Genomic DNA, 24,505 nt, shown 5'->3' on the forward strand with positions numbered 1-24,505 from the left:
GAGGTACTCTGTACCAGTGAGGTTACAGCTCACTGCTCTGACGGAGATGCCCCAGAATCAATACAGTGATCAAGCTGAGACCATAAGCACCCACTTCTCTGTCTTGGGCTTCTGCACAGCCACTACACGCACTTCCAGCTGCAGGGGGCATTGGGACACAGGCTCCCTGCCTTCCAGCTTTCTCTTTTCCTCTCAATATTGAGGTGAAATTCACATGACATAAAATTTACTATTTTAGAGTGAACAGTTTAGTGGCATTTAGTATGTTTTACAAGTTGTGCAGCCACCATCCCTGCCTAATTCCAGAACATTTTGTTCCCCCCCAATGGAAACCCTGTACCCGTTCGCAGTCACTTGCCATTGCTCCCTCTTCTTGGCACCAATCTTCTCTTTGTCTCTGGATTTGCCTGTTCTGGACACTTCATGTAAATAGAATCACGAAATGTGTTATTTTGTGTCTGGCTTCTCTTGTAGCGTGTTTTCGAAGTTCATCCATTGTTGTGGCACATGTCACTGCTTCATTCCTTCTTCTGGCTGAGGAGAATTCCGTTGTGTGGATGGACCAGGTTTTATTTATCTGTTCATCCACTGATGGACATTTGAGTTATTCCCACCTTTTGGCGATTGTGTGAATGGCTGCTGTGAATGTTCACTTGCAAGTAGCTGTTTAAGCAGTTGCTTTTAGTTCTTTTGGGAGTATAACAAAAGAGAGTTTCTGGGCTTAACCTTCTGAGGCCAGTGTTTTTTTAAATTATTTTTTTATTTTCTAGATTTTTTTTTTTTAAGTGAGAGGAGGGGAGATAGTGAGACAGACTCCCACATGTGCCCTGACCGGGATCCACCTGTCAACCCCCGTCGTGGGCCAATGCTCAAACCAATTGAGTCACTCACTGCTTATGAGATGGGAAACGAGAGAGAAGGGGGAAAGGGAGGGGAAGAGAAGTAGATGGTCATTTCTGCTGTGTGCCCTGACCAGGAATCAAACCGTGAAGTCCGTACAGTGGGCTGATGCTCTGTCCACTGAGCCAACCAGCCAGGGCCAGTGTTCCTTTTTTTTTTTACAGACATAGAGTCAGAGAGAGGGATAGATAGGGACAGACAGACAGGAACAGAGAGAGATGAGAAGCATCAATCATTAGTTTTTCATTGCAACACCCCTTAGTTGTTCATTGATTGCTTTCTCATATGTGCCTTGACTGTGGGCCTTCAGCAGACCGAGTGACCCCTTGCTCAAGCCAGCAACCTTGGGTCCAAGCTGGTGAGCTTTGCTCAAACCAGATGAGCCTGCGCTCAAGCTGGAGACTTTGGGGTCTCGAACCTGGGTCCTCGGCATCCCAGTCCAACGCTCTATCCACTGAGCCACCACCTGGTCAGGTGCCAGTGTTCTATTTTTAAAGAAGGAATTTGAGGTGGGTGGGTATGAGCAGATCGTCATTGGTTCAGGGCGGAATTAAAGAGAGAAGACACAGGAGCCCCTCTGCCCCATACCTGTCAGGAAGTCCCTCCAAACCACTTCCTGCATACCCACAGTCAGATCACCTTCCCACTGGCTGGGACCTGGGCTGCTGCGGGAAATGGAGGTCCTGACTTTGAGACAGACAGCATAGGAGAAACATCTTCTAGCTGTTATTAAGTGGGCCTCACTTGACATATTAGTCAGACCCTGAGAAGCAAGCAGACACTCATAGTGCTCCATGGGGAATCCAGAATGGCTTCACCACGAGGTGGGGACTTTGCTCGTCCTGGTGGCAGGTCCTCACAGCAGCACTGTCCAAAGAGATAGACACAGATGGACCCTGAACATTTTGTTAACAGAATGTTTGCAGAGATACCCCCTCCCATGTGTGGCTTCACATGTCTTACTCTTCCATGAACAAAAGGGGCTTTACAGTCAACTTAGGGAAAAATACCAAGGATGTGCTAGCACTAGTGACACAGAGATAGGATGGAAGTGATGAAGGGTGGCTGGGGAGGCAGTGCATTGGGCAGTGCTCCAGTCCCCACCCTGAGCTCAATGCCATGCTGGGTGGAGAGGAGAAGCCTGTCTAGTGGAAGAGACAGAGCAGGCAGGAAGCAGAAAGCAACGTCCATGAAAGGTACCTGGCCTTGGTCTTCATGGTTCCTTCCCGATTTGGGGTATTCATTCCACTCCTTACACTGGAGCCCCATCCCCAGTTCTAGACCTGTCTTTTCCCAGCTCCTTGTCTTTCCTCCATAGGTGTAACAACCGCACCCAGTGCGTGGTGGTTGCCGGGTCTGACGCCTTTCCTGACCCCTGTCCCGGGACCTACAAGTACCTGGAGGTGCAGTACGACTGTGTCCCCTACAGTGAGTCTTCTTGTTCCTCATGCGGACATGGGCCCTTCCCCCATCCAGAGTGAGTGAGGAGGAGACACCTTGACCTGTGACACACACACAGAGTTGGGGCTAGGTACCTGGGGACAGCTGGGCCTGTTCCCTCCCTTGCACATTCTCTTCTCCTAGAGACCCTTGTCTACACTCTGCTGCCTCAGCTCCCCTCTCCCCATAGCCGTCACTGAGGACTTTGTCCCTTTCCACAGGGCACCATCTCCAACTCTCCTTACCCTGGCCCGCTCTGCCTGCTTCCTTACGGGCCCCTGCCTGTTTCCACACTTCAAGGCCACACTGCCACACTCTGCTTGGCACACTTACATCTTTCCCTTGACCCTGTGCCCTATAATCCCTCTACCTCCTTATTCTCTCATCCCTTCTGTTCCTGACCCTCCTTCCCTTACACACATGTTCTTCCCTCTCACTCCCTTTCCTTTCTGAACTCCCTCTCCTTTCTCTTGTCCTCCTCACACCTCACAGATGCCCACTCCTGCCCCTTCCCAGCCCTGGAAGCTGGACTCGATGCTCATAGAGAGAGGCAGATCACCTGCTGAGGCCTGGTGGCAGATTCTGTGTGAAGGGCTGGGGCATCTACACATTCCTATCTCCTGGTTGGTTTGTCCATTATCATAATTGTACTTCCTGTTTACAAAGATAGTGCCCCCATGTTGGACTGAAAGTGGCCCCCAGGAAGCCTGAGGAAGGTTCTCTGGGGAGCCAGAGGCCAGGCTTTCCTGCATCTGGCCAAGGGGAACAGACAAAGACAGGGTCTCTCCTCCTCAGCATCCCACCCTTAACATCATCCTTCTTTCCTGCCCTCAGAATTCCCGTTGCTCCCCTCTCCTTCCCCAAACCCCAGCTTCTTATGGCCAGCCAGGAGGTAGGGCCTCCCCCTGGCAGAGGTGGGAGGAGGCAGGGCCACCAGAGTGTGTGAGTGTGAGGGTGGGGGCAGGGGAACAGGAAGCCCCGTGACTCCCCCTCCTCTCCCCTCCCACTCCAGCCTTCTCCCCCAACCTTTGATTTCTCCTCACAGGTGATGATCTACATTGAGGAAAACAGGACCGTTTGTTTATGTGCTTCCATAAATTTCTTCTTTTACTCCTCACCCTTTCCTTTTAGCGATCGAGGCCTCCAGCCACTGCCTGAGGGGGATGTCCATCTGATCCTTGAAGCCTTCCCACAGCACTGGGGACACTGCCCACCCACAGGGCTGGGGCAGCAGGGAAGGAGGGCAGGAGGGGGGCTTAGCACAATGGGGAAATCAGACTGGGTTCAAAGCTCTGCCAGGCTCTTGAATTTTCTGGCTCTGAAACTTGAGCAAATGACTTAATTTCTCTGGGCTGCTGTAGGGGAGGCAAAAATCAAGATTGTATGTGCCAAGCAGCTGGCCCAGGGCCAGCATCAGAGCCTGCTTCCAGTGGCAGAGGCAACCTCCTCACCCCCCAGCACCCAGACCCAAGCCTGGCTCAGGATGTGCTCAGTAATGGTCCAACTGCCCTTTAAAGCTGGCTGACCCAGTATATTCACCTGTGATGGGGGAAGCACCCAGACACCTTCCCTGGGATGCTGCCAGGAATAGAGAGAATAGGGATGAAGTTCTTCATGTGTCCTGAGCCATAGACGTGGATAAAGTGCTGCCCACTTTTGCCAGCCATATGGCCTCAGCCGTGTTGCTTGACTTCACTTCAGTGAGCCTCAGTTTCCCCATCTATAGACAGGGTTCTCAAAAGACTGCCCAGGATGTGCCTAGTGTGGTCCCTGGTGCATAGTGAGCACTGGGCACTTGGTAGTCATTATTTCTGCTGTAACTACCAATTCTTGTTATTGCTACTGGTGATCAAAAATAAAACTAACAACACATGATGAACCCAGTTTCTCCTGAGGCAGATGGTTTAAAGGGCAGGAAAAAAAAATCCCTTGGTCCAAATGGAGTCCAAAGTGGATGCCACACAGGTAAAGAAGCAGGAAAAAAGTTTAGAGAGCTTGGAGAAGAAAGAGACCTCCTGGAGCCAGCCCCCAGGGTGGGCAGGAGCATGGCGCATAGAGACCAGAGGCAGGCAGGTCAGTCCAGGGGGTGGGAGGCTCCTGGGCTGATGGGAGAGAGCTGGCCTGAGCTCTGGGGGAGACAGGACACACAAACACACACGGTGCTTGTGTGGGGGACACACTGGGGCCATGCTGTCCTGGACAGGCAGACCTGTTAGCTCCTGGTCCCAGAGGAGCCCCTTCCAGGTTCCAGGAGGATTAAAGCTAGGCTGCAGAACCAGGAGGCCAGGCACTCACTTGTCCCCCAAACATTCGCTGAGCACTTCTTGTATTCCAGGCCCTGGATAAGGCCCTGGGAAGGCAGCCAAACCCTGCCCCTGTGGAACTCCCTGCTTCTACCTCCAAAGAGGGAGTAGGAGAGCCAGACCCTGCTCAGAGGTTCCTGAGGGGCCAGGGACGCAGAGCCTGGAGGCTTCAGAGGCTGGATGATCCCAGTGCTGGTGCAGGCCTGTTGGGTGGGTGTAAGGGCTGCCATGGGGAGGGGGCAGTGGGTGTGTGGGATCCCCCCCACACACACATTGGACAGGCCCAACTAATGCTGGATTTGCCTTGCAGCTGTGCACAGTCTAACCACGCCCCCTTCCTCCCCCAGGTACCGCCAGCCCACCAGGCAGTGGGTGGTGTGGAGCTCCTGGCTCCGGGGCCCCCAGGGGGGTTGCTGGGCAGAGAAACTGAGTTTCAGGGGAGCGTGTCTGTGCCACCTGCTGTCCTGCCCCATCTGTGACATCTCCCCACCCAACCTCTTCCCTCTCTGCCTCTGTCTACCCACCCCAGCTCTCTGAGGTCCAGGGGCTCTGCCTGTCTGCCTCTCAGTCATGTGTCCAACTCTGCTGCCCTTCCTTTCTCTGTGTTGGTTTTTTTCTGGGTTGTGAGGGCTTGGAAGAACCCAGCTGGACTTAGGTGGGGCCAGCACAGCCTGGGAAGGAATTCAGCCTGATCTCTCAGCTCTGGGCACCCCGGTCCCGCCCCGGGAGGCACTGAATTCCCTCCCCTGGGCCCCTGGTTTTGGCAGGAGGGTAGCAGGCAGGGCGGGAGGGGATCAGAGTGCCCTCCACTCCCTCCCTGGTGCCCCCTAACCAGAGCCCGCCTCCCAGCTGGGACTCCCCCATCCCACGAGGGTACCCACTCACATCTGAAGGCATGGTCCACCTGCCTGCCTGTATCCCCCTCATCCCATGTCTCTCTTGGTTCTGTCCTCCTGCGTGTTTTCCCCTCCCTGTGACTGTCTTCCCCCACAACCTCTTGCCCCAACCCTACCCCAGAGGAAGGGACTTGGGGGGTGGGGGCTGAGTTGATGCTACATTTGGGGTTGGGGAACCAGGAGTGAGGAAAGGAAGGAAAAGGGGGCATGTTGCCAAAAAAGAAACGAAAGCAATTTAATCTCTTTTTTTTTCTCTTTTTTCTTGCACATTTTTTTTTTCAATTTGTTTTCTCTCTCTCTTCCGATGCTTAAAGTAGAAGTGGAGCAGAAAGGTAAACGCACTGTTACCAATGCTAACCCCTAACTCACACTTTGTTTTACCTGTACCATACTTATGTGACCCACCCTCCCCTCTTGGCCCCTTCTTCTCCCCCCAAACTGGGACCAGTCTCTAGCCCCCACCCCAGGTGTCCTCCCAGTGGGGCCAGCCCTGGTCCAGCCATTGGGCGACACCACCCTCCAGACACCCGAGGAAGCTCCTCTCTGAGTACACGGACAGGACCTTCTGTCTCTCTCTCTGCCTCTTTCTGTCTCTCACTGTCCCTCCTTCCTAGTCCCTGGCCCTTGCTAGAGGGACCTGGCCTTCTCTCATATTTCTTTTGCCTCCTTCAGGAGAAGTTTGTAAGCATCCTGGGCGGGTGGGGACCCCCTTCCCTGGCTCCCGACTGGGGGCGGGGTAGGGGGTTACCGGGTGAGCCGTCTCTCCTCTCTTCTTCCTGCCCCAACTTTGGTAACTTCTATCCAGTTGGGGGAGGCGGGATGGAGGGGACACCTTTGTTTTCCTTTTGGAGAGCAGATTCGTCCTACCCCTCAGGCTCCTGGTGGTTTAAGTTCCTTCTGGTTTGGCATTTCCGAGGCCCAGAGCTGTTTTGGAGCACAGAGCACCAGTTTCCCCACCCTAATCCCAACCTTGGCCAGCTGGGGCTCACTCCTAGGGAAGGGTATAAACTGTCCCCAGCCCTGGGAGGGCAGCCTGTCAAATTGGGGTGGGGGGACACAAGGGTGGGGGTGGGCCTTGTGGTGGGGGGAGCGCGGGGTGGGAGAGCATTATTCTCTGGTTCTGAAACACTTGCGAAGCTGCAGTCAGGGTTTCTTTTGGGCTGTTAGAGGACCAGGGAAAGGGGGCGGGGACAGTATAGGCCAGGTCTGGGGACTTCCAGGAGCACCGTAATTTCTTGCTGGGTTTAACCTTCAGCTGGGGAGTGGGAGAACTTGTGGTGGGTAGGGCACCTGTCATGGAGGAGAAGACAAGGTCTGCAGCTAAAGGGCTTGGAGGGTGGGACAGGATGCTGGGGATGGTTGCTTCCTCCCCTGAAAGTTTTAGGAAATTGACAGTTCTGAGGCTGGCAGCAGGAGAAGGTCTGGATGCGACATCATCTTTCCAGATAGCGTTTGCCTTGAAATTACGGTGGTCTGTGGAGCATCCCCTTCAAGGGAGGTGGGGAAGGGTCCCTCAAAGCTGCTCCCCTCCCCACTGTCTCCCTCCACCATCTCAGAGAGACCTGGGCAGCCAGCCCACAGTTTGCCCCAAAACACCCTGTCACTCTCTCCCTCTCACTTTCCTGGAGTCTCTCTCCCACCCAGCACCAGACACTCTTCTTGCAGGTCCGGTGGTGGTTTGGATACGCAGCCCTGGATCTTTTCTCTTCAAGAGGCGGGTAGAGGGAGGAAAGAGGAGGTGTTGGGAGCTTGGTGCTAGGGAGGGGTCCTTGCTGACTGACAGAAGCCCCAGACAGACCCTTCCTCATGTTCTCCCCTTTCCCCAGGGTAACCTCTAACCACATTTTCCTCCTCCACACCCTTCTGACCAGGTCAGGCTCTGAGGCCTCCCACTGCCCCCCTCACGCACACAGTTGACAGGGGCCTTCCCTGGCTTGGGGAGAGGGGAGACCTGGGTACAGAGAAAACAGGTAGAGGCCAGGTATGCTGGCGAGAGGATACAGGCCAACACCTCAGGGCACCAGGGACCGGGAGATGGTGAAGCCCTAGGGTCCAAGCTAGGATCCTTCTGGTCCCTGCCCACCTCTGTGCCCTGGGCTCCCCTGCCCCTCCTAAAACAGGGCAGGCTCCTGACTGCTTTGTGCCTGGGGACCCTTGGGCTGCCCCCCAAGCCAGTGCCAGGTCCCAGCCCTCCCTGTCCCCCTCAGAGCCAGCTGCTTTGGTGACAGACCAAGCAGAAGCAGAGAATTCACTGCAAATCCTCACCCTGGCCTGTCCGTGGGTTCTGGTAGCAGGGAGGTGAGAGGGAGGCCCTAGCCATCCTGGATGGAGGGGCCTCTGGCCATCACCACTCTGGGAGGAGGAGGAGGAGGAGGAGGAGAGTCTGGCCATACTGGCCATGAGAGTCCAGATCTCCACTGTGTCAGTAGGGGAGCCTAGGAGTAGGTGACCCTGGGACATGATGGGGCAAGGGTGGGCAGGCCAGCGGGGGCCAATGAGATGCAGTTGAGGTTTTCCTCCTTTTCAGGGAATGGGGGGGTGGGGCGGGGCCCCCCACCTTTCTGACATCAGCGCTGCTTTGGTCCCTCCTCCCGAGCCGGGGATGGTCGCAGGTAAATCGGGGTCCAGGGCAGGGGAGGTGGGGGGCCTGGCTGGGGTGGGCTGGGTCTTTATCCTAGCACTTGGTTCCCTCCCTTGCCCACTCTGAGCTGGACCTGGGATTGCCCCCCTGAGGGACCCTCAGTTGGGCCTGGGCTTTGGAGTGAATTCTCTGCTCACCCCTCTCTCCTCCGCCAGCACTAACCCTTTCTTCCCAGGTGGTCTCCAGTGTGCCTCCCTTGGAGCCAGGACCTATGCTGAGGCCCCCACCTTGTCTCTCTTCCCTCCACACAGCTTTACTTTTCCCTCCCCAATTCTCCCCACATCCCACCCCCACCCCATCCCTGTGCACCAGTGTCAGTGTCTGCTGCTGAACAAACCCCACGAGAGACCCTGCCGGCTGGGCGCAGGGCTGGGCACCACAGGGGTGTGGCTGGACTTTTCCAAAAACCCTTCCTAATTGTGTGGGTACTGGGAGGGGGCACAGACTGCATCAGGAACCTTGGGTGCTTCCCCCACCCTGGAATGGGGGGCTGCTCCCGACACCCATAGTGGGTATAGAAATGTCACTACCTTGCAATTTTTGCAGGAGAAACAAAGTGGAGTAAAAAATAAATAAATCTGCCCTTGTGTGGTTGGTGAAGGGTGGGACCCTCCACTCCAGCTCTTCCAATAGGGGGTGGAGACAATGGCAAAAGAGCAGGGTGCTGAGTCCTTGGAATCTCAAAGCCGCCAGGCAGTGGCTACAGTGAGGAGGTCTTTCTGCCCTGCTTAAGACAGAAAATCTCTGGGAGGGCTCTTGCCAAACCCCTTTTCCCCAGCCTGTGGGGTCTCTAGCAGCCAGGAAAGGAAAGGGGGGTGCCACCCCCACATACACACTAACCCTGCTCTTAATGGCCTCCAGGGTTGACATCTCCAGGGAGAGGGGCAGCTGGGCGGGGTGGGGGTCCCAGCCCGGATACCCTCTTCCCATCACTAGCCCTACCAAGCAACCGTGACTGCAGCAGCAGGAGGGGACAGCCTGACTCCCATGGCCTTGTGACTAACTTGCCTCTCTCTCCCTTTTCTCTCTTCTCTCCTCCCTCACCCCTGTTCCTCCTCTTCTGTCTCCTCCCCTCCCACCCGCCTGGCCCAGTCTTCGTGTGCCCAGGAACCCTACAGAAGGTGTTGGAGCCCACCTCAACGCATGAGTCGGAGCACCAGTCTGGTGCATGGTGTAAGGATCCACTTCAGGCAGGCGACCGCATCTATGTCATGCCTTGGATCCCCTACCGCACAGACACATTGACTGAGTATGCCTCATGGGAGGACTACGTGGCGGCGCGCCACACCACCACTTACCGCCTGCCCAACCGCGTAGATGGCACTGGTTTTGTAGTCTATGATGGTGCCGTCTTCTACAACAAGGAGCGCACGCGCAACATCGTGAAGTACGACCTGCGCACACGCATCAAAAGCGGGGAGACAGTCATCAATACCGCCAACTACCATGACACGTCGCCCTACCGCTGGGGGGGCAAGACCGATATTGATCTGGCTGTGGATGAGAATGGGCTATGGGTCGTCTATGCCACTGAGGGCAACAACGGGCGGCTGGTGGTGAGCCAGCTCAACCCCTATACACTGCGCTTCGAGGGCACATGGGAAACAGGATACGACAAGCGCTCTGCATCCAACGCCTTCATGGTGTGCGGCGTCCTCTATGTGCTGCGTTCGGTCTATGTGGACGACGACAGTGAGGCAGCTGGTAACCGCATAGACTACGCCTTCAACACCAATGCTAACCGCGAGGAGCCAGTCAGCCTGGCCTTCCCCAATCCCTACCAGTTTGTCTCCTCCGTGGACTACAACCCACGCGACAACCAGCTCTATGTCTGGAATAACTACTTCGTGGTGCGCTATAGCCTAGAGTTTGGACCACCAGACCCCAGTGCTGGTGAGGATGGCTCCTGTTACATTACCCTTGGGCTCCACCCCCAGTCCCAGGTGGGAGGCATTCTGGGAGTTCTTAGAGACCTAGAGGTGGGCTTGGGGAGCCCTGGAAGTGGGAGTCACAGCACATGCTATTCTAAGCATGTCATAGCTGGTAACTAACCTAATCTTCATAGTCATGGGGATTTTTCTGTCCCTAGTTTACAGATGAGGAAGCTGAGGCACTGGCGGGGTTGTGGGATTAGTTTATGTATTTGAGAACTTGGATTCAGGACTCTGGGCACTTAACCACCCACCTGCACTTCCTCTTCGAGTGGTCTGTGTACTTTTAGCCCGGGAACCTTTATCAGTCAAAATCTTAGGTGGAAGCCCAAATATCGGGTGAAACAAGACTGAGCTGCTGATGTTAAAGGGGTGATGGGCTCTCTCTAATTTCATTTATCCCCTCAGCTGCTGTGAGCCAGCCCTGAGCAGTCCAGGACTCTAGGGAAACTAATCTAATCCAGCTTCCTTTGCATAATGGGGAAGTGATCCATGCCCCCCCATGCCACCCCACCCCCACCCCTGAGGGAAGGGACATGGCTAGGTTATAGACACCAGAGTGAAAGTAACTAAGGATGGGAGGTGGCTATGTTCACCTCCTTCGTGGCTTGTCCTCTCTGGTGATTCTTTTCAGACCTCAGGGTATGGTATACATGGGTGAATTTTTACCACCTTTTGATGCTTTACATGGTCCCACAGGTGTGAGGGACCTCTGTGGACAGAGAATGTGGGGGAGATCTGCTTTCAAACCCAGTGGGGACCAGCATACCTTTCTACTTCATTGGCAAGAGAGATGCTAGGGTGACAGGGATCCCAGAGCCCGGGCACACTGTGGCAGGGCCCCAAGCATGGTGGTGACTATCTCGTGTCTTCTCTCCATTCCAGGCCCAGCCACTTCCCCACCCCTCAGCACGACCACCACAGTCCGGCCCACACCCCTCACCAGCACAGCTTCACCTGCAGCCACCACTCCGCTCCGCCGAGCACCCCTCACCACGCACCCAGTGGGTGCCATCAACCAGCTGGGACCTGACCTGCCTCCAGCCACAGTCCCAGCCCCAAGCACCCGGCGGCCCCCAGCCCCCAATCTGCATGTGTCCCCAGAACTCTTCTGCGAACCTCGAGAGGTACGGCGGGTCCAGTGGCCAGCCACCCAGCAGGGCATGCTGGTGGAGAGGCCCTGCCCTAAGGGGACTCGAGGTGAGTGCAGAGGCCTCCGTCATCTCCACTGTGGCTGGCTTGGGGGGTGGCCACTGCTGGTCAGTCCTGGACAGGGAAAGGACAGGGGACCTGCCCACCGCTTATCATAGATGCACTTACCTGTCTATCTTCCCTGCCAGAGCGTGGGCTTTATGCAGCAGGGGTCACACCTGACATCTGTAGCTGAGTCCCCAGAACCCAGCAGAGCTCCCAGGGTACAGTAGAAGCTCAGTTAATACCCCCCATTCTGTTGCCCCAGACCCTATCCTGTCCTGCAATACTGAGCTCCTGCTGCATGAAAAGCATTGGGTAGATCCTGCAGGGACCCCAACAGAGGTGACTTGGATGTGTCCCAGCCTCAGTCTGAGACAGAACAGCCCTGGGAGTGGCTGATAGCAGGACAGACAGCAGTTGAAGTACCAGAGGAGTGGGACCAGGATCACATGTTAGAGGGATCTGAGGGAAAGGTCAGAAGAGGCTTCATGGAAAGGGGGCTTCCAAGGTTGGCTTTGGTTCTAATTTTTGTAAGCAAAGATGGAAGAGGAGCCAAGAGGGAGAGCTTAGGAAGTCAGGGGTGACTTATGTCACCTCAGAGTGACACCTCTCTTGACTGTCTGGCCTACTTTATGTCTGGTCTTCCATGTTCCCCTCACCTGCTTGCCCCCTCTGTCATCTCCTTTCCCCCTGCTTTGGCCCATCCTTCTCTCCGTCCTTGTGGCTCCCTTCTCTGTTCCTGTCTGTCTGTCCCTGCAGGAATTGCCTCCTTCCAGTGTCTACCAGCCCTGGGGCTCTGGAACCCCCGGGGCCCTGACCTGAGCAACTGCACCTCCCCCTGGGTCAACCAGGTGGCCCAGAAGGTACCAGCAGCAGCTGCTCCTCCCAGACAGGCACCTGTGCTCAACATGGCTCTGGGTGGCTGGGTGCTGGGGGCTGTGGGGGCAGTGAAGCAACAGGAGACAGGGGAGACAAATGGGTGGCAGGTCTGGGAGGCAGGAATGTGGAGTCCCCTCCCTGGCTTACAGAGAAGGGGAGAGGGCACACAGGGAGAAGGGACAGCAGAAAGCAGTGTGAGAAGGGCCAAGCAGACTGGGCATGTACAAAGGGACCATAGGCGAAGCAAGATGGTCCCTGACAAATAGGGGTCCCCCTCTTCTGCCTCATGCAGATCAAGAGCGGGGAGAATGCGGCCAACATTGCCAGTGAGCTGGCCCGCCATACACGGGGCTCCATTTATGCGGGAGATGTGTCCTCCTCTGTGAAGCTGATGGAACAGCTTCTGGACATACTGGATGCCCAGTTGCAGGCTCTGCGACCCATTGAGCGCGAGTCGGCTGGCAAGAACTACAACAAGGTGGGGTCTGGCAGCGAGGCCAACTGTAGGCACTGCCCTGGGGGCTTAGGAAGGTCCTATCTTGGTACCTACAAGCTGGGCTGCCACCAGCAGTGGTCAGAGGAAGGAAGGATAGAATCCAGGTCTGCTGGTCTCCCTCCTGGGATACCCTGGAGGGTCCTGGGTATTGGGGGATCCCTTAGGAACAACTCTTGCTCATGGCCCAGTGCCAGGTCAGTGGCAGACCCTGAAGAGTGAGAGTGTGGGGATGAGCAGAGCCAGAGGCTGGGCTTGACAATGCCTCCATCTTTCCGTAGATGCACAAGCGGGAGAGAACCTGCAAGGACTACATCAAGGTGAGGCCAGGGGCTCCTGCTGTCCAAAGCAGGCGGGGTAGGCCACAGGAGGCACTGGGGGCATGGAGGTTGAGAGGAGGGAATGTGGAGCCCAGACTGAAGAACTGGGGGGTGGGGGGAATTCACAGCACTGCCCCAGCTCTCACCCCTCGTCCCCTCCCATTAGGCTGTGGTGGAGACAGTGGACAACTTGCTGCGACCAGAAGCTCTGGAGTCCTGGAAGGACATGAATGCCACCGAGCAGGTGCATACGGCCACCATGCTCCTGGATGTCCTAGAAGAGGGCGCCTTCCTGCTAGCTGACAATGTCAGGGAGCCAGCCCGCTTTTTGGCTGCCAAACAGAATGTGGGTGAGTGCTGTTGTCTCACTGGGGCAAGTTTTAGTGCAGATCTTGAGCTGTGGGGCCCACCTGTTCGAGAGACCACAGGGAATGCTCCCTGACCTTTGGATTGGGGACAGACTCCGCTGCCATATGCCATCCTCTGTCCCCACAGTCTTGGAGGTCACAGTTCTGAACACAGAGGGCCAAGTACAGGAGCTGGTGTTCCCTCAGGAGTTGCCGAGAGAAAACTCCATCCAGCTATCAGCTAATACCATCAAGCAGAACAGCCGCAACGGTCAGTGCCCAGCCCCTGAGCAGGTAGTCCCACCTCACTTTCGGAGGTGGCTCTCAGCTTTTATGGGGTTTAAGAGTCCAAGAAAAGGTCAGGACCTATAACAACACAGAGTTCTCCACTCAGACTGGTAGATCATTTCAGGGTACCCATCGGGTCCTCCCAAAGCCCCACACAGACCAGGACGCTTTGCAGTCTGTATGGCGCAGCTCTGTGCAGCAGCAGTTGATCTGCACAAATCACAGAGGATTGTCCCACTTGAGACTAAGGCTCAGAGAGGATAGGGATTCCCTTGAGGTCACTCCACAAGTGAGAGGTGCCTGGGGACCCAGCCCCTGTGCGTCTTGGCCTGCTGCCTTGTTGTTTGGCACTGCCTACAGATGAACAGTCGTTCTGGGGCAGGGCTCCCTGAGCCCCACTGGCCTGAGCTACAGCCTGGTGAAAGCAGATCCCAGTGGCTGGAGATTTACCAGCCAAGCACTGATTGCACACCCTGCTACACCTGTCTTCCCCAGGGGTGGTCAAAGTTGTCTTCATCCTCTACAACAACCTGGGTCTCTTCCTGTCCACTGAGAATGCCACAGTGAAGCTGGCAGGTGAAACAGGCACGGGGGGCGCAGGGGGCACCTCCCTGGTGGTGAACTCGCAGGTCATCGCAGCTTCCATCAATAAGGAATCTAGCCGCGTCTTTCTCATGGATCCTGTCATCTTCACCGTGGCCCACCTGGAGGTGAGCTGAGGCCTCCCCCACCCTCCAGGAGGGTCCTAGCACCCCTTTGTGTTCCAGGCTGCATATCCCCCCACCGCCTGGTCATCTCCCCAAGAGCAAGTTCCCACCCTCCCTGGGACACCAGCCCCCTCCCAGCCCCTACCTCAGCTGCTTAGGTCATTTGTCCCCAGAGATACCAGACTGTTACCTAGAGCCCCAGGCGTTTTTCTTGTTGCTATCCCTGTAGCTGGGGATGGGTGAGCGCTGGAGAGAAACTCCCCAGATCTAACTCCCAGGCCACCACCATACAACAGGCCAAGAACCACTTCAATGCTAACTGCTCCTTCTGGAACTACTCGGAGCGCTCCATGCTGGGCTACTGGTCGACCCAGGGCTGCCGCCTGGTGGAGTCCAACAAGACCCATACCACATGTGCCTGCAGCCACCTCACCAACTTTGCCGTGCTCATGGCTCACCGCGAGATTGTAAGCTGGCTGGCGTTGTCGTGCTGCTTCGGCAGGCCCACTCACTGGCCCAGCTTTGCATGGCATTATAGAGTGAAGCATGGGCAGGACCAGGGAAGGCCAGCTTCATGGGCATGGAGGGCCACCAGTCTTGCCCAGGGCAGGAGGCCACACATCTGGTTCTCTCTGGTCACAGTCCCACCTTCTCCCAAGGCACTATGGAGAAGCAAGTTGGTGTCACCTTTGTCATCTCTCCACCCACCTTCCAGAGCATAAGGAAGTGAGCGTGCCACCTGCAGAGGGTTGGGGGCCAGTGAGTTGGCTGGTGCGGGGTTGAAGGCCAGTGGGGAGGGGGCTGCACCAGAAGTGCTTGTGGCCTGCAGCCTTGTCCCCAGCTGGCACGTAGCTGCGTCCAGGATGAGCCTGGCCGTATGTAAGGCCAAGGGTACTGAGCTTATCCTCTGCTGTCCCCCAGTACCAGGGCCGTATCAACGAGCTGCTGCTGTCAGTCATCACCTGGGTGGGCATCGTGATCTCCCTGGTCTGCCTAGCCATCTGCATCTCCACCTTCTGCTTCCTGCGGGGGCTGCAGACCGACCGCAATACCATCCACAAGAACCTGTGTATCAACCTCTTCCTGGCTGAGCTGCTCTTCCTAGTTGGCATAGACAAGACTCAGTATGAGGTAGGCCAGGCACAAGGTGGGCGTGGGGGGAGGGGAGAGAGGCCATCTGGCTGGGCAGCTCTTCATCTGTGCTGCTTTTGCCCCTAGATTGCCTGCCCCATCTTTGCCGGTCTGCTGCACTACTTCTTCCTGGCTGCCTTCTCCTGGCTGTGTCTAGAGGGTGTGCACCTCTATCTGCTGCTGGTGGAGGTGTTTGAGAGCGAGTACTCCCGCACCAAGTACTACTACCTGGGTGGCTACTGCTTCCCAGCCTTGGTGGTAGGCATTGCAGCTGCCATTGACTACCGCAGCTACGGCACCGAGAAGGCGTGAGTGCCACAGTGTCCCCCACCCCCATCTCTCCTCCTGTCTGATTCCTTGCTAAACAGGACGACGCTTGGGGCACTGGGGTTGGAGGGAGGGGCCCCCCACTGCCTCTCTCTACCTGGCCCTGCTTCCTTTATAGTTGCTGGCTCCGAGTGGATAATTATTTCATCTGGAGCTTCATTGGGCCCGTCTCCTTTGTTATTGTGGTAAGCTGGAAGGTGATATCCCTGATACTGCATCTCCACCCTTTATCCAGGCTAGACATGTCTCTGAGCACCCCCAATCTCCCCAAGCCCTTGGAAACCATGGGAACTGAACAGCCAGCAAAGAGGACAGGAGCACAGTGGGTCTGCAGGCTCCAGCACTGAGGTCCATCTGTCCAGCAGCTGTGATTTTAGCCTGTGCTCTGTATCAGGCTGAGAGCCCCATCCTCCCAGCAGTGGGAGCCCGGTTAGCAGACAGTTATACCAGTTGTCAAGTACCTGAGGGGCAGGTACACCAACCAGTAGAGGAGGCCCTGAAGAAGGGGGTCTAGGCTGACACTTGGCCAGGAGCTCACACCAGCAGGAAGAGCAACCCTAGCAAAGCCCCTCCCCTTGTCCTGCCCCCAGGTGAACCTGGTATTCCTCATGGTGACCCTGCACAAGATGATCCGTAGCTCCTCAGTGCTGAAGCCTGACTCAAGTCGCCTTGACAACATTAAGTAAGCAACCCCTCCCTGTACCCCTGGACCCTAAAACCCCACACCGGCCCAGCCTCTCCATAAAATGTGCTGCCACTTCTAGTACCACACAATGCGAATTAAGGACAAAGATGGTGTTTTATTGTGCTTGTTATATATCTATTTAGTGAATATTAAAATACTTGGTATTAAGCACATTCAGCCTGTGGTTCGGGAAACATAATTGCTAAGAGCAAGGCAGAATTCAGAAAATAAGTCTATTTCAAGGCAACTTAAAGAGAAATAGGCAGCAAAAGATAGTTTAAGGGTCTGGAAATATGACCAAAAGGATAAAGGATGCAGGGAAATGACTTACTATTCACAAACCCCGAGCCCCCACCTCTGCATGCCCCTTAGCCCAAGCTGGGTGGAAGTGTTGCTGGGTAGGCCACTGCCCAGAGGTGCTCACCCATAGGTCTCTGCAGACAGTATCCAGCCCAAAGAGGTCAGTCAAGCAGGCATCTCCACTGGCAGTGACTTTGATGTCCCTGCCCCTCTCCCTCCCCAACCCAGATCCTGGGCCCTGGGGGCCATCGCGCTGCTCTTCCTGCTGGGCCTCACCTGGGCTTTCGGCCTCCTCTTCATCAACAAAGAGTCCGTGGTCATGGCCTATCTCTTCACCACCTTCAACGCCTTCCAGGGGGTCTTCATCTTTGTCTTTCACTGCGCCTTACAGAAGAAGGTGAGGTCAGGGAGGAAGCCCAGGCACCTGCTGCCTTCGGCTGTGGCCTTTGCTGCAGGGGAGCACAGGCTCAGCATCAGGGAGGGTTTAGCCAGGGATGAAGAGGGCTCTGGAAAAGAGCAGGATGAGGGGACTGGAAGAGCAGAAATAAGGGTGGTTTCGGGATGTGACAGGGGCTCTCCCAGGATGTGGGGCATGAAGCAAGCGTGCAGAATGGGGATGACTGGGCACCATCCAAACAAACATTTCCTGCTTCAATAGTTACGGGATGAACTATGAGTTTTATAGTGATAGAAAGTTTCCTTTATAAATAAATGTGTTGGGGGGAAATATAGGGGAAAATATATATATACACACACACACACACACACACACACACACACACACACACACATTTTTTTAAATGAGGGGAGGGGAGATAGAGAGACAAATTCCCACATGTACCCCGACCTGGATCCACCCAGCAACCCCCATTTGGGGATAATGCTCAAATCAAATGAACTACCTCAGTGCCTGGGGTTGACACTTGAACCAATCAAGCCACTAGCTGCCAGATAGGAAGGTTGGGGAGAGGGAAGGGAAGAGATGCCAACAGTCACTTCTCATGTGCACCCTGACTGGGGCTTGAACCCGGGACATCTGCACGCTGGACCGACACTCTATCCATTGTGCCAGCCGGCCAGGGCTGAATCTTTATCGTAAGTAAATGAAGGCAGTAACAGAACCAGAGGAACATAGAGGGGCATACAGGGCGTACAAGACTCAAGGTGTGGAAACTGAGCCAAGACATTTGTGTGCTTGGTCCTGAGGGCAGTGTGGAGTTGGGGGTACCTGTCAGACTGTTGCTAGTCTAGGGGGCAGTGAGGTGGGTGGCTAAGGTTGGAGATGAAGGAGGCAGCGATCAGAGTCCTACAAGGCTGACTGTATCCCTCCTCCCCTCAAAACTGGTGGCCCCCATTGGACACACAGGGACAATGACATCCTTATATGAGCTCCTAGGCCCACACCGTCTGACCAGGGTCCTCCTTTCCCTTCCTCCCCACCAGCTATGCCCTCTGCCGTCAGACACCTAGACGTAGACCCTCTTCAGGGCTTGTCCCCTGCTCCTCCCCAGATAGCCACAGGGCCCGCTGCCTTATTTCATATTTCTCTCAAGTCTTTGCTGAAATGTCTGCATCTCAGTGAGGCCTCCCCTAATCTATTTGAAATCTGCAAATGATCACCATCCCTCATCTCCAGAACTGCCAAACCCCCTTCCTAGCCATAGGTCCCTTTGTAGCATCTTAACACCATCAGACATCCTACATTATGTACTGATGTTTTGCATCTATGTTATGTCTCCATCTACTAAAATAGAAGCTCTGAGAGGTAGGGCTTTGTGTCTGATTTGTTCTGACTATCCCCAAGGCTTACACCAGACCTGACACATAAAGAATACTCATTAAAGAGCTGTTGAGTCAATGAATGGATGAGAAACTATGGTGGAGGCGGAGAAAGAAAGATGAGCCTGAGGAGAGAGAGTACCTGGGTGTCTGCTGGAGGACAGGACAGGTTTCTGATGCTTGCCCATAGCTTGGTCTCTGGATTCCTGAGGTGGTGCCTGTCCTCCCCGCCTCACAGGTGCATAAGGAGTATAGCAAGTGCCTGCGACACTCCTACTGCTGCATCCGTTCCCCACCTGGGGGTGCTCACGGCTCACTGAAGACCTCAGCCATGCGGAGCAACACCCGCTACTACACAGGGACCCAGGTATCTGAGCTGGGGCTGGACACCAGGCAGGGCTCCCTGGGGCTGAGTGTTGGACCCAAGAGCCCCAGGGGCGGGTCAGTGCTCAGCCCAGGTCCCTGGTGGTACTCATCAGGCAACTGGTCTCAGAACGATCCTGGGGGGTGGGCAGCTTGAGGGCCCCATCATGTCTGGGCTATGTCCCCAGAGCCGAATCAGGAGGATGTGGAATGACACCGTGAGGAAACAGACAGAATCCTCCTTCATGGCAGGAGACATCAACAGCACCCCCACCCTGAATCGAGGTGAGATAGCATCCCTTATCCCAGGTTCCAGTCCTGGTCTGTGTCTCCAGGCCACCTTGTGACCTCTGACCTTCTGGGCAGGTACCATGGGGAATCACCTGTTGACCAACCCTGTGCTGCAGCCCCGTGGGGGCACTAGCCCCTATAACACCCTCATTGCTGAGTCAGTGGGCTTCAATCCCTCCTCACCCCCTGTCTTCAATTCCCCAGGTGAGAATACTCTAGTGCTGGGAGAGGGGAACAGCCTAGGTCCAGGAGTGTGGGGTCTACATCCCAAGGTCTTCACTTGGGGTGTCCTCGTACCTCCTGAACTGGAGCATGGATTCAGCATTACAAGCCCACTTACCTTCTTTCTTTTCCCTCCTGGCTGGCACCTGCAGGGAGCTACCGGGAACCCAGTAAGTGTGACTTCCCTGATAACATTTCTGAGCTGGGAGGGGAAGGAGACAGTGGAAGTAAATAGCCTCATTTACTTAGGAAGGAGAACTCAGGGTGCTTCCTCTGCCCTCAGTACACATACGCATGCGCGCACAGCCTCTGGCTTGGCAACTGGCTGGTGTCATATTTAGGCCTCAGGTGGGAATGAAGGTTATGAGGGTCAGAGCACAGGGAGTGGGCCCAGTCACTCAGGTTTTCTCACACTGCTAAGACTCTGAGCTGCCAGCTCAGAGGGGACTCAGGGGAAACTGGTCTTCACCCGCCTCCACCAGCCTCCATGGTGGGTGTCCCCAGTGTTAGTGAGGAGAAGAAGGAATGGAAGACCCCAGTCCGAGGGGCAGGGTAAACCCAGCACTCTTAACTCCACATGGCCTGCATCCTCATTGCCTTGCCCTCCTGAGCAGCCCCCTTCTGCCTGCAGAACACCCCTTGGGAGGCCGAGAAGCCTGCGGCATGGACACGCTGCCCCTCAACGGCAACTTCAACAACAGTTACTCCTTGAGAAGTGGAGATTTCCCTCCAGGGGACGGGGCACCTGAGCCACCCCGAGGCCGGAACCTTGCAGATGCTGCTGCCTTTGAGAAGATGATTATCTCGGAGCTGGTACACAACAACCTGCGGGGCAGCAGCAGTGGGGCCAAGGGCCCTCCACCGCACGAGCCCCCTGTGCCACCCGTGCCAGGGGGTGGAAATGAGGAAGAGGCAGGTGGGCCCGGGGGTGCTGACCGGGCGGAGATTGAACTTCTCTACAAGGCCCTGGAGGAGCCTCTGCTGTTGCCCCGGGCCCAGTCGGTGCTGTACCAGAGTGATCTGGACGAGTCGGAGAGCTGCACGGCAGAGGACGGGGCCACCAGCCGGCCCCTGTCCTCCCCTCCAGGCCGGGACTCCCTCTATGCCAGTGGGGCCAACCTGCGGGACTCACCCTCCTACCCGGACAGCAGCCCAGAGGGGCCCAGCGAAGCTCTACCCCCACCCCCCCCTGCGCCTCCAGTGCCCCCTGAAATCTACTACACCTCACGCCCACCAGCCCTGGTGGCCCGAAACCCCCTGCAGGGCTACTATCAGGTGCGGCGGCCCAGCCATGAAGGCTATTTGGCAGCCCCGGGCCTTGAGGGGCCAGGGCCTGATGGGGATGGGCAGATGCAGCTGGTCACCAGCCTCTGAGGGACCTCATGGACCAGGGGCTGGTAGCCCAGGCCAGGGAGGGCACCCTGGACAGGGCTCTGGTGGGAGAGGGAGACTGAAGGAGGCAATGGCCGGTGGGCCACTCTCTAAACATCCCTTGTCTGAGGGCCCTCTAGGCACCTTGGGGGCTCTGGTGTGGCAACCTGAGGTTCAGGGTTCACAGACAGGGTTTCCCCACCAGCCACACACACCAGCTGGATTTGAGGGAAGTGCCCCAAGGAGGAAATAAGAAATCCCCAAGGGAATGAGGAAGGAGAAATTGGAAGTGTGCAACCCACTCTTGACTTCCCTCTCCCCCTACTCTTCCTACCTTACCTGCTGGAGGGAAATGAGGGCTTTGGTAACCCTGGGCCAAAAGCCCTGCTGGATGGAACCTGTCAGCTGCTCCTCTTTCTGCAGCCAGAAATGCTGGCTGTACCCCGAGGAAGCACTGGGGGCAGAAGGACAGATAGACAGGTTCCTCCTGCACTGCTGTTCCCTGCTCCCCGGAGACCAGGAGGGCCTCTGGCCCAGGAAATAGCCTCAGGGCTAGAGGAATGGGCATTGGTAGCTGGTGGTTTAAAGGCTGAATTTTCTCTGAAGCTCCTTCCCTCTGCTCTTAGTTCCTGTCTCCCCAGCAAGCTTGCCCCTTCAGCCGTCCTCAAGTGCACCCAATGACCCCCTCCCTTGGGGCGACTCCTGATGAAGCACAACTCCCCGAGGGCTGCCAGCCCACAGGGTGGCCATATTTGGGCACTTCCGGTCCTTGTGGGCTTGGCTATCTGGGGAACAGATTTTGGGTCTGGATCTCCCTGGGGAGTGGGTCCTGGGTTTGGGTCTTTCTCTAGGGGGCGCTCTTTCCCTTCCTCTCTCCTCCCCCATTGCTGTAAATATTTAAACGAAATGGAAAAGACAAAAAAAAAAAAAAAATCACTTGAAGCCACCAGGAGCCTGCGGCCCAGCCGGCCGGGGCTTTCCCTGAAGCAGAGCGGTGCTGCTGGGCCCTGGCAGCCAGGACTTCTCTGTGTATGTGTGCATCCCCAGCCGGGTGGGCAGGCTGCCAGAGCAGCTTTTTACGATCCAGAGACAAAAAAAGAAAAAAAGAAAAAAAAATCTAGAAGCAACAGTGAAACAAAGAACCCGTTAACTTCCTGGCACCCATTTCTGTTCCTTCCTTGCTCTACCTGTCCCTGGCATCAGTCAGCCAGCCCTCCTGGGGTATGTACCTCACTGCCTGCCCCAGGACCTGGGACCTGTCTCCCCCTTTCCTCCCCACTGGCCCGGGGGAGGCACCCCTCACACCCAAAGAGGCTTTTGCCAAGATGGCTGCGCTGTCCCTTTGAGTTCCTGCCTCTTGTGTATTGCTTTTGGAACTCGGCCAGGGATGAAGGATGAGGGGCTGATTTCCTGCCTAGAGAGGTTGATGGGGGGAGGAAAAGGAGAGCAGCAGGGTTTGATGTGACTGAGGAAGGGCTGGGAATGGTGGGGATGGTATGGGGCACAAAGGTGAGAGATCACCTTCCCTACCCTATACCCCCTACAGGGGAGGCAAAACCTGTAGTCGGGATACCCATGTTCTGGAGACTTAACCCCAAGCCTGCAGACCCTGAAAGTATCAGGCTTGGGATGTCTCCTAAGTACCTCTTCTGGCCTCATCCTCTCTAGCCTGCCTCCCTGGACCTCCCAGGACCCCCCCCCCAACTCGGGGTAGCATAGTCCCATTGCCACACTAACCAAGCCCCATAATTGCCATTTCCCCAGGGGTGGCCCTCCACCTCTGCTCTGACTCCTCCGTGTCTCTTGCCCCTTCCTCTTTTCTCACAAGTGCCATGAGTTTTCAAACATCTTTGGGTCTCAGCCTGCTGCTGCCATGAACTTCTTTGGGTTAAGGGGGAGGGGCTCTAGGGAGGAACTAGGGAAAGGGACGGGTAGGTGGCTGGAGGGGCCCTTTGTGCTGCTAGAAAGCCCCTCCCTTCTGGGGAGCTGGGGCTGGCTTGTCCCCATTAGGGGAGAAGGGGTCAGACCAAAGATGGTGGTTTGTCCTGTGCAGGGGGACAGCTGTGGGGGGAAGGCAGTGCTGAGTTCCATTTCTGGAAGGGATACTTAACGCCTTTCACCAGAAGACCTACGGGTGAGTCTGGACCTGGAAGAGAAGTAAGGATGGGGATGATCTTGCCCAGATGGCTCTGTGCAGAGGTCAGGAGTCAGCTCTATGGTCTGCCTTAGCTTCAGGAGGCCAGAAGCTCCACTGTGGGAGGGGTAGCTGGAGGTCTGTGAAGAGCTGGTGGGAGACAAGGGTAGATGAAGGAGTAGGCCTAGCCCAGCTAGAGCCAGAGGCTGCCTCTGACACCAGCAAGAGGGCTGGAAGAGTTGGCAGGGTGAGAATGTTTCCAGGGGGACTGAAGGCATGCAAGGAGTCCCTCATCCTCTCCCCTGCCCAGCCCTCTTTTTATCTCCAGACACTGACAATCGGGGAGAGAGGGTGCAGTGGGTCCCTTGGTTCCCATTCTAACTGAATCACCAAGGTGAAGTCCTAGGCCACAAAACTGTGTGGCAGGGCCCCTAATAGGGCTAAACATCAATGCAACAGTGCAAAGCCACCACCGAGAGCCCAGGTGTCCATCCCCCCACCCCAACCAGACCTGGTGCCTTGATACCCCCTCCCCCCCAGCTGGGACGGTATAGAGAAGGAAGGGTCTTGGTTTCCTCTCCTATTCCCTTGCTTGGGCTCCTGAATTCATTTGCTTCTTAATCTTGTTATTTTTCTCTTAGTTTTTTCTTCTTTCCTTTTTAGTTACCCCAGCCTTCTTTTCTCTCTATGTCTCCACCTCTTTCCCTGTTTTTAACTGTCTCTGTGTTCTCTCACCCTCAATTTCTGTCCACTCGGGCCTTCACCCCCTCCATGCCCCCAGTCCCTCCTTGGTCTCCTTTTCGATATGCCAAACCAATTTTGGGTCGAGTGCATTTAACGAGAAAAAAAAACAAAAGGCTCATAACAAGAACGTTTCAGAAAAAGTTTTAAAAAATTGTTGAGTCAAAAAAAAATAAAGAAAGTAAGATTTCTTGGAATGACCAGAGTGGTGTGACTTACTGGGGAAGGGGGGATGAGAAACAGGTGAGGGGATCTGCACAGGGCATCCACATGAGGCTCTGGCACCATGAGAAATCACTGCGACACTGAGACCCCACGGCAGAGGCCCAGAGTCACAGAACCTACCCAGAACGTGGTAGGTTCCTGGGCCTGGCTGAGCAGCAATTCAGGCGCAGTTTTTCTTTGAATCCTCATAAACACTCTAGGGTGGGTGAAGGTTATTAGAACTCCATTTCAGAGACAGGGAAACAGGCTTACAGCACCTGGATGCATACCCAAGAGTCTCTGTGTCAGATAACTGTCGTGTGTCTAGAGAAGCCCTTCTTGGCATGTGTCCACAGGCTCTATTAGGGCAAGCACGGGAATTTTACACTGCTTGTCTCATTCCTAGAGTCCCACACACTACCGAAATGGTACTTTTTTGAAAGTGACAACACAATGGAATTAAATTATGTGTATTTCACATTCTCAAATAGAACCGCCAGTGCTCAGAGAAATGACCACAAACAGTTAAAGCATCTTCTCTCCATGTCCCTCTGTCCTCAACACCTGCATCCAGGACATCACACTCCCCTGTTTCTCTTCCCAACTCCCCAGCCACTC

At 55.6% G+C, this 24,505-nt stretch overlaps 1 protein-coding gene across 4 annotated transcripts in view; it reads left to right on the top strand.

Annotated features, from left to right (window-relative positions):
* ADGRL1 (adhesion G protein-coupled receptor L1) overlaps positions 1–23,880 on the top strand; it is a 46,450-nt gene extending 22,570 nt beyond the window's left edge. The window contains exons 4-23 of one of the 4 annotated variants that reach the window (XM_066347313.1): positions 2,219–2,328; positions 9,273–10,073; positions 10,997–11,311; positions 12,065–12,168; positions 12,477–12,662; positions 12,959–12,997; positions 13,164–13,347; positions 13,493–13,615; positions 14,128–14,342; positions 14,636–14,806; positions 15,261–15,470; positions 15,558–15,778; positions 15,916–15,982; positions 16,388–16,479; positions 17,011–17,179; positions 18,800–18,928; positions 19,077–19,209; positions 19,291–19,419; positions 19,590–19,607; positions 20,069–23,880. In XM_066347313.1, coding sequence (XP_066203410.1) covers positions 2,219–2,328; positions 9,273–10,073; positions 10,997–11,311; positions 12,065–12,168; positions 12,477–12,662; positions 12,959–12,997; positions 13,164–13,347; positions 13,493–13,615; positions 14,128–14,342; positions 14,636–14,806; positions 15,261–15,470; positions 15,558–15,778; positions 15,916–15,982; positions 16,388–16,479; positions 17,011–17,179; positions 18,800–18,928; positions 19,077–19,209; positions 19,291–19,419; positions 19,590–19,607; positions 20,069–20,811 — 4,159 coding nt within the window. In that variant the 3' untranslated portion in view covers positions 20,812–23,880. The remainder of the gene's footprint in view (positions 1–2,218; positions 2,329–9,272; positions 10,074–10,996; positions 11,312–12,064; positions 12,169–12,476; positions 12,663–12,958; positions 12,998–13,163; positions 13,348–13,492; positions 13,616–14,127; positions 14,343–14,635; positions 14,807–15,260; positions 15,471–15,557; positions 15,779–15,915; positions 15,983–16,387; positions 16,480–17,010; positions 17,180–18,799; positions 18,929–19,076; positions 19,210–19,290; positions 19,420–19,589; positions 19,608–20,068) is intronic. The other 3 variants (XM_066347326.1, XM_066347320.1, XM_066347334.1) reach the window with 3 other exon arrangements.
* The last annotated feature ends 625 nt before the right edge of the window (positions 23,881–24,505 follow it).

The sequence above is a fragment of the Saccopteryx leptura genome, chromosome 1 (assembly GCF_036850995.1).
Source record: "Saccopteryx leptura isolate mSacLep1 chromosome 1, mSacLep1_pri_phased_curated, whole genome shotgun sequence".
NCBI lineage: Eukaryota > Metazoa > Chordata > Mammalia > Chiroptera > Emballonuridae > Saccopteryx > Saccopteryx leptura.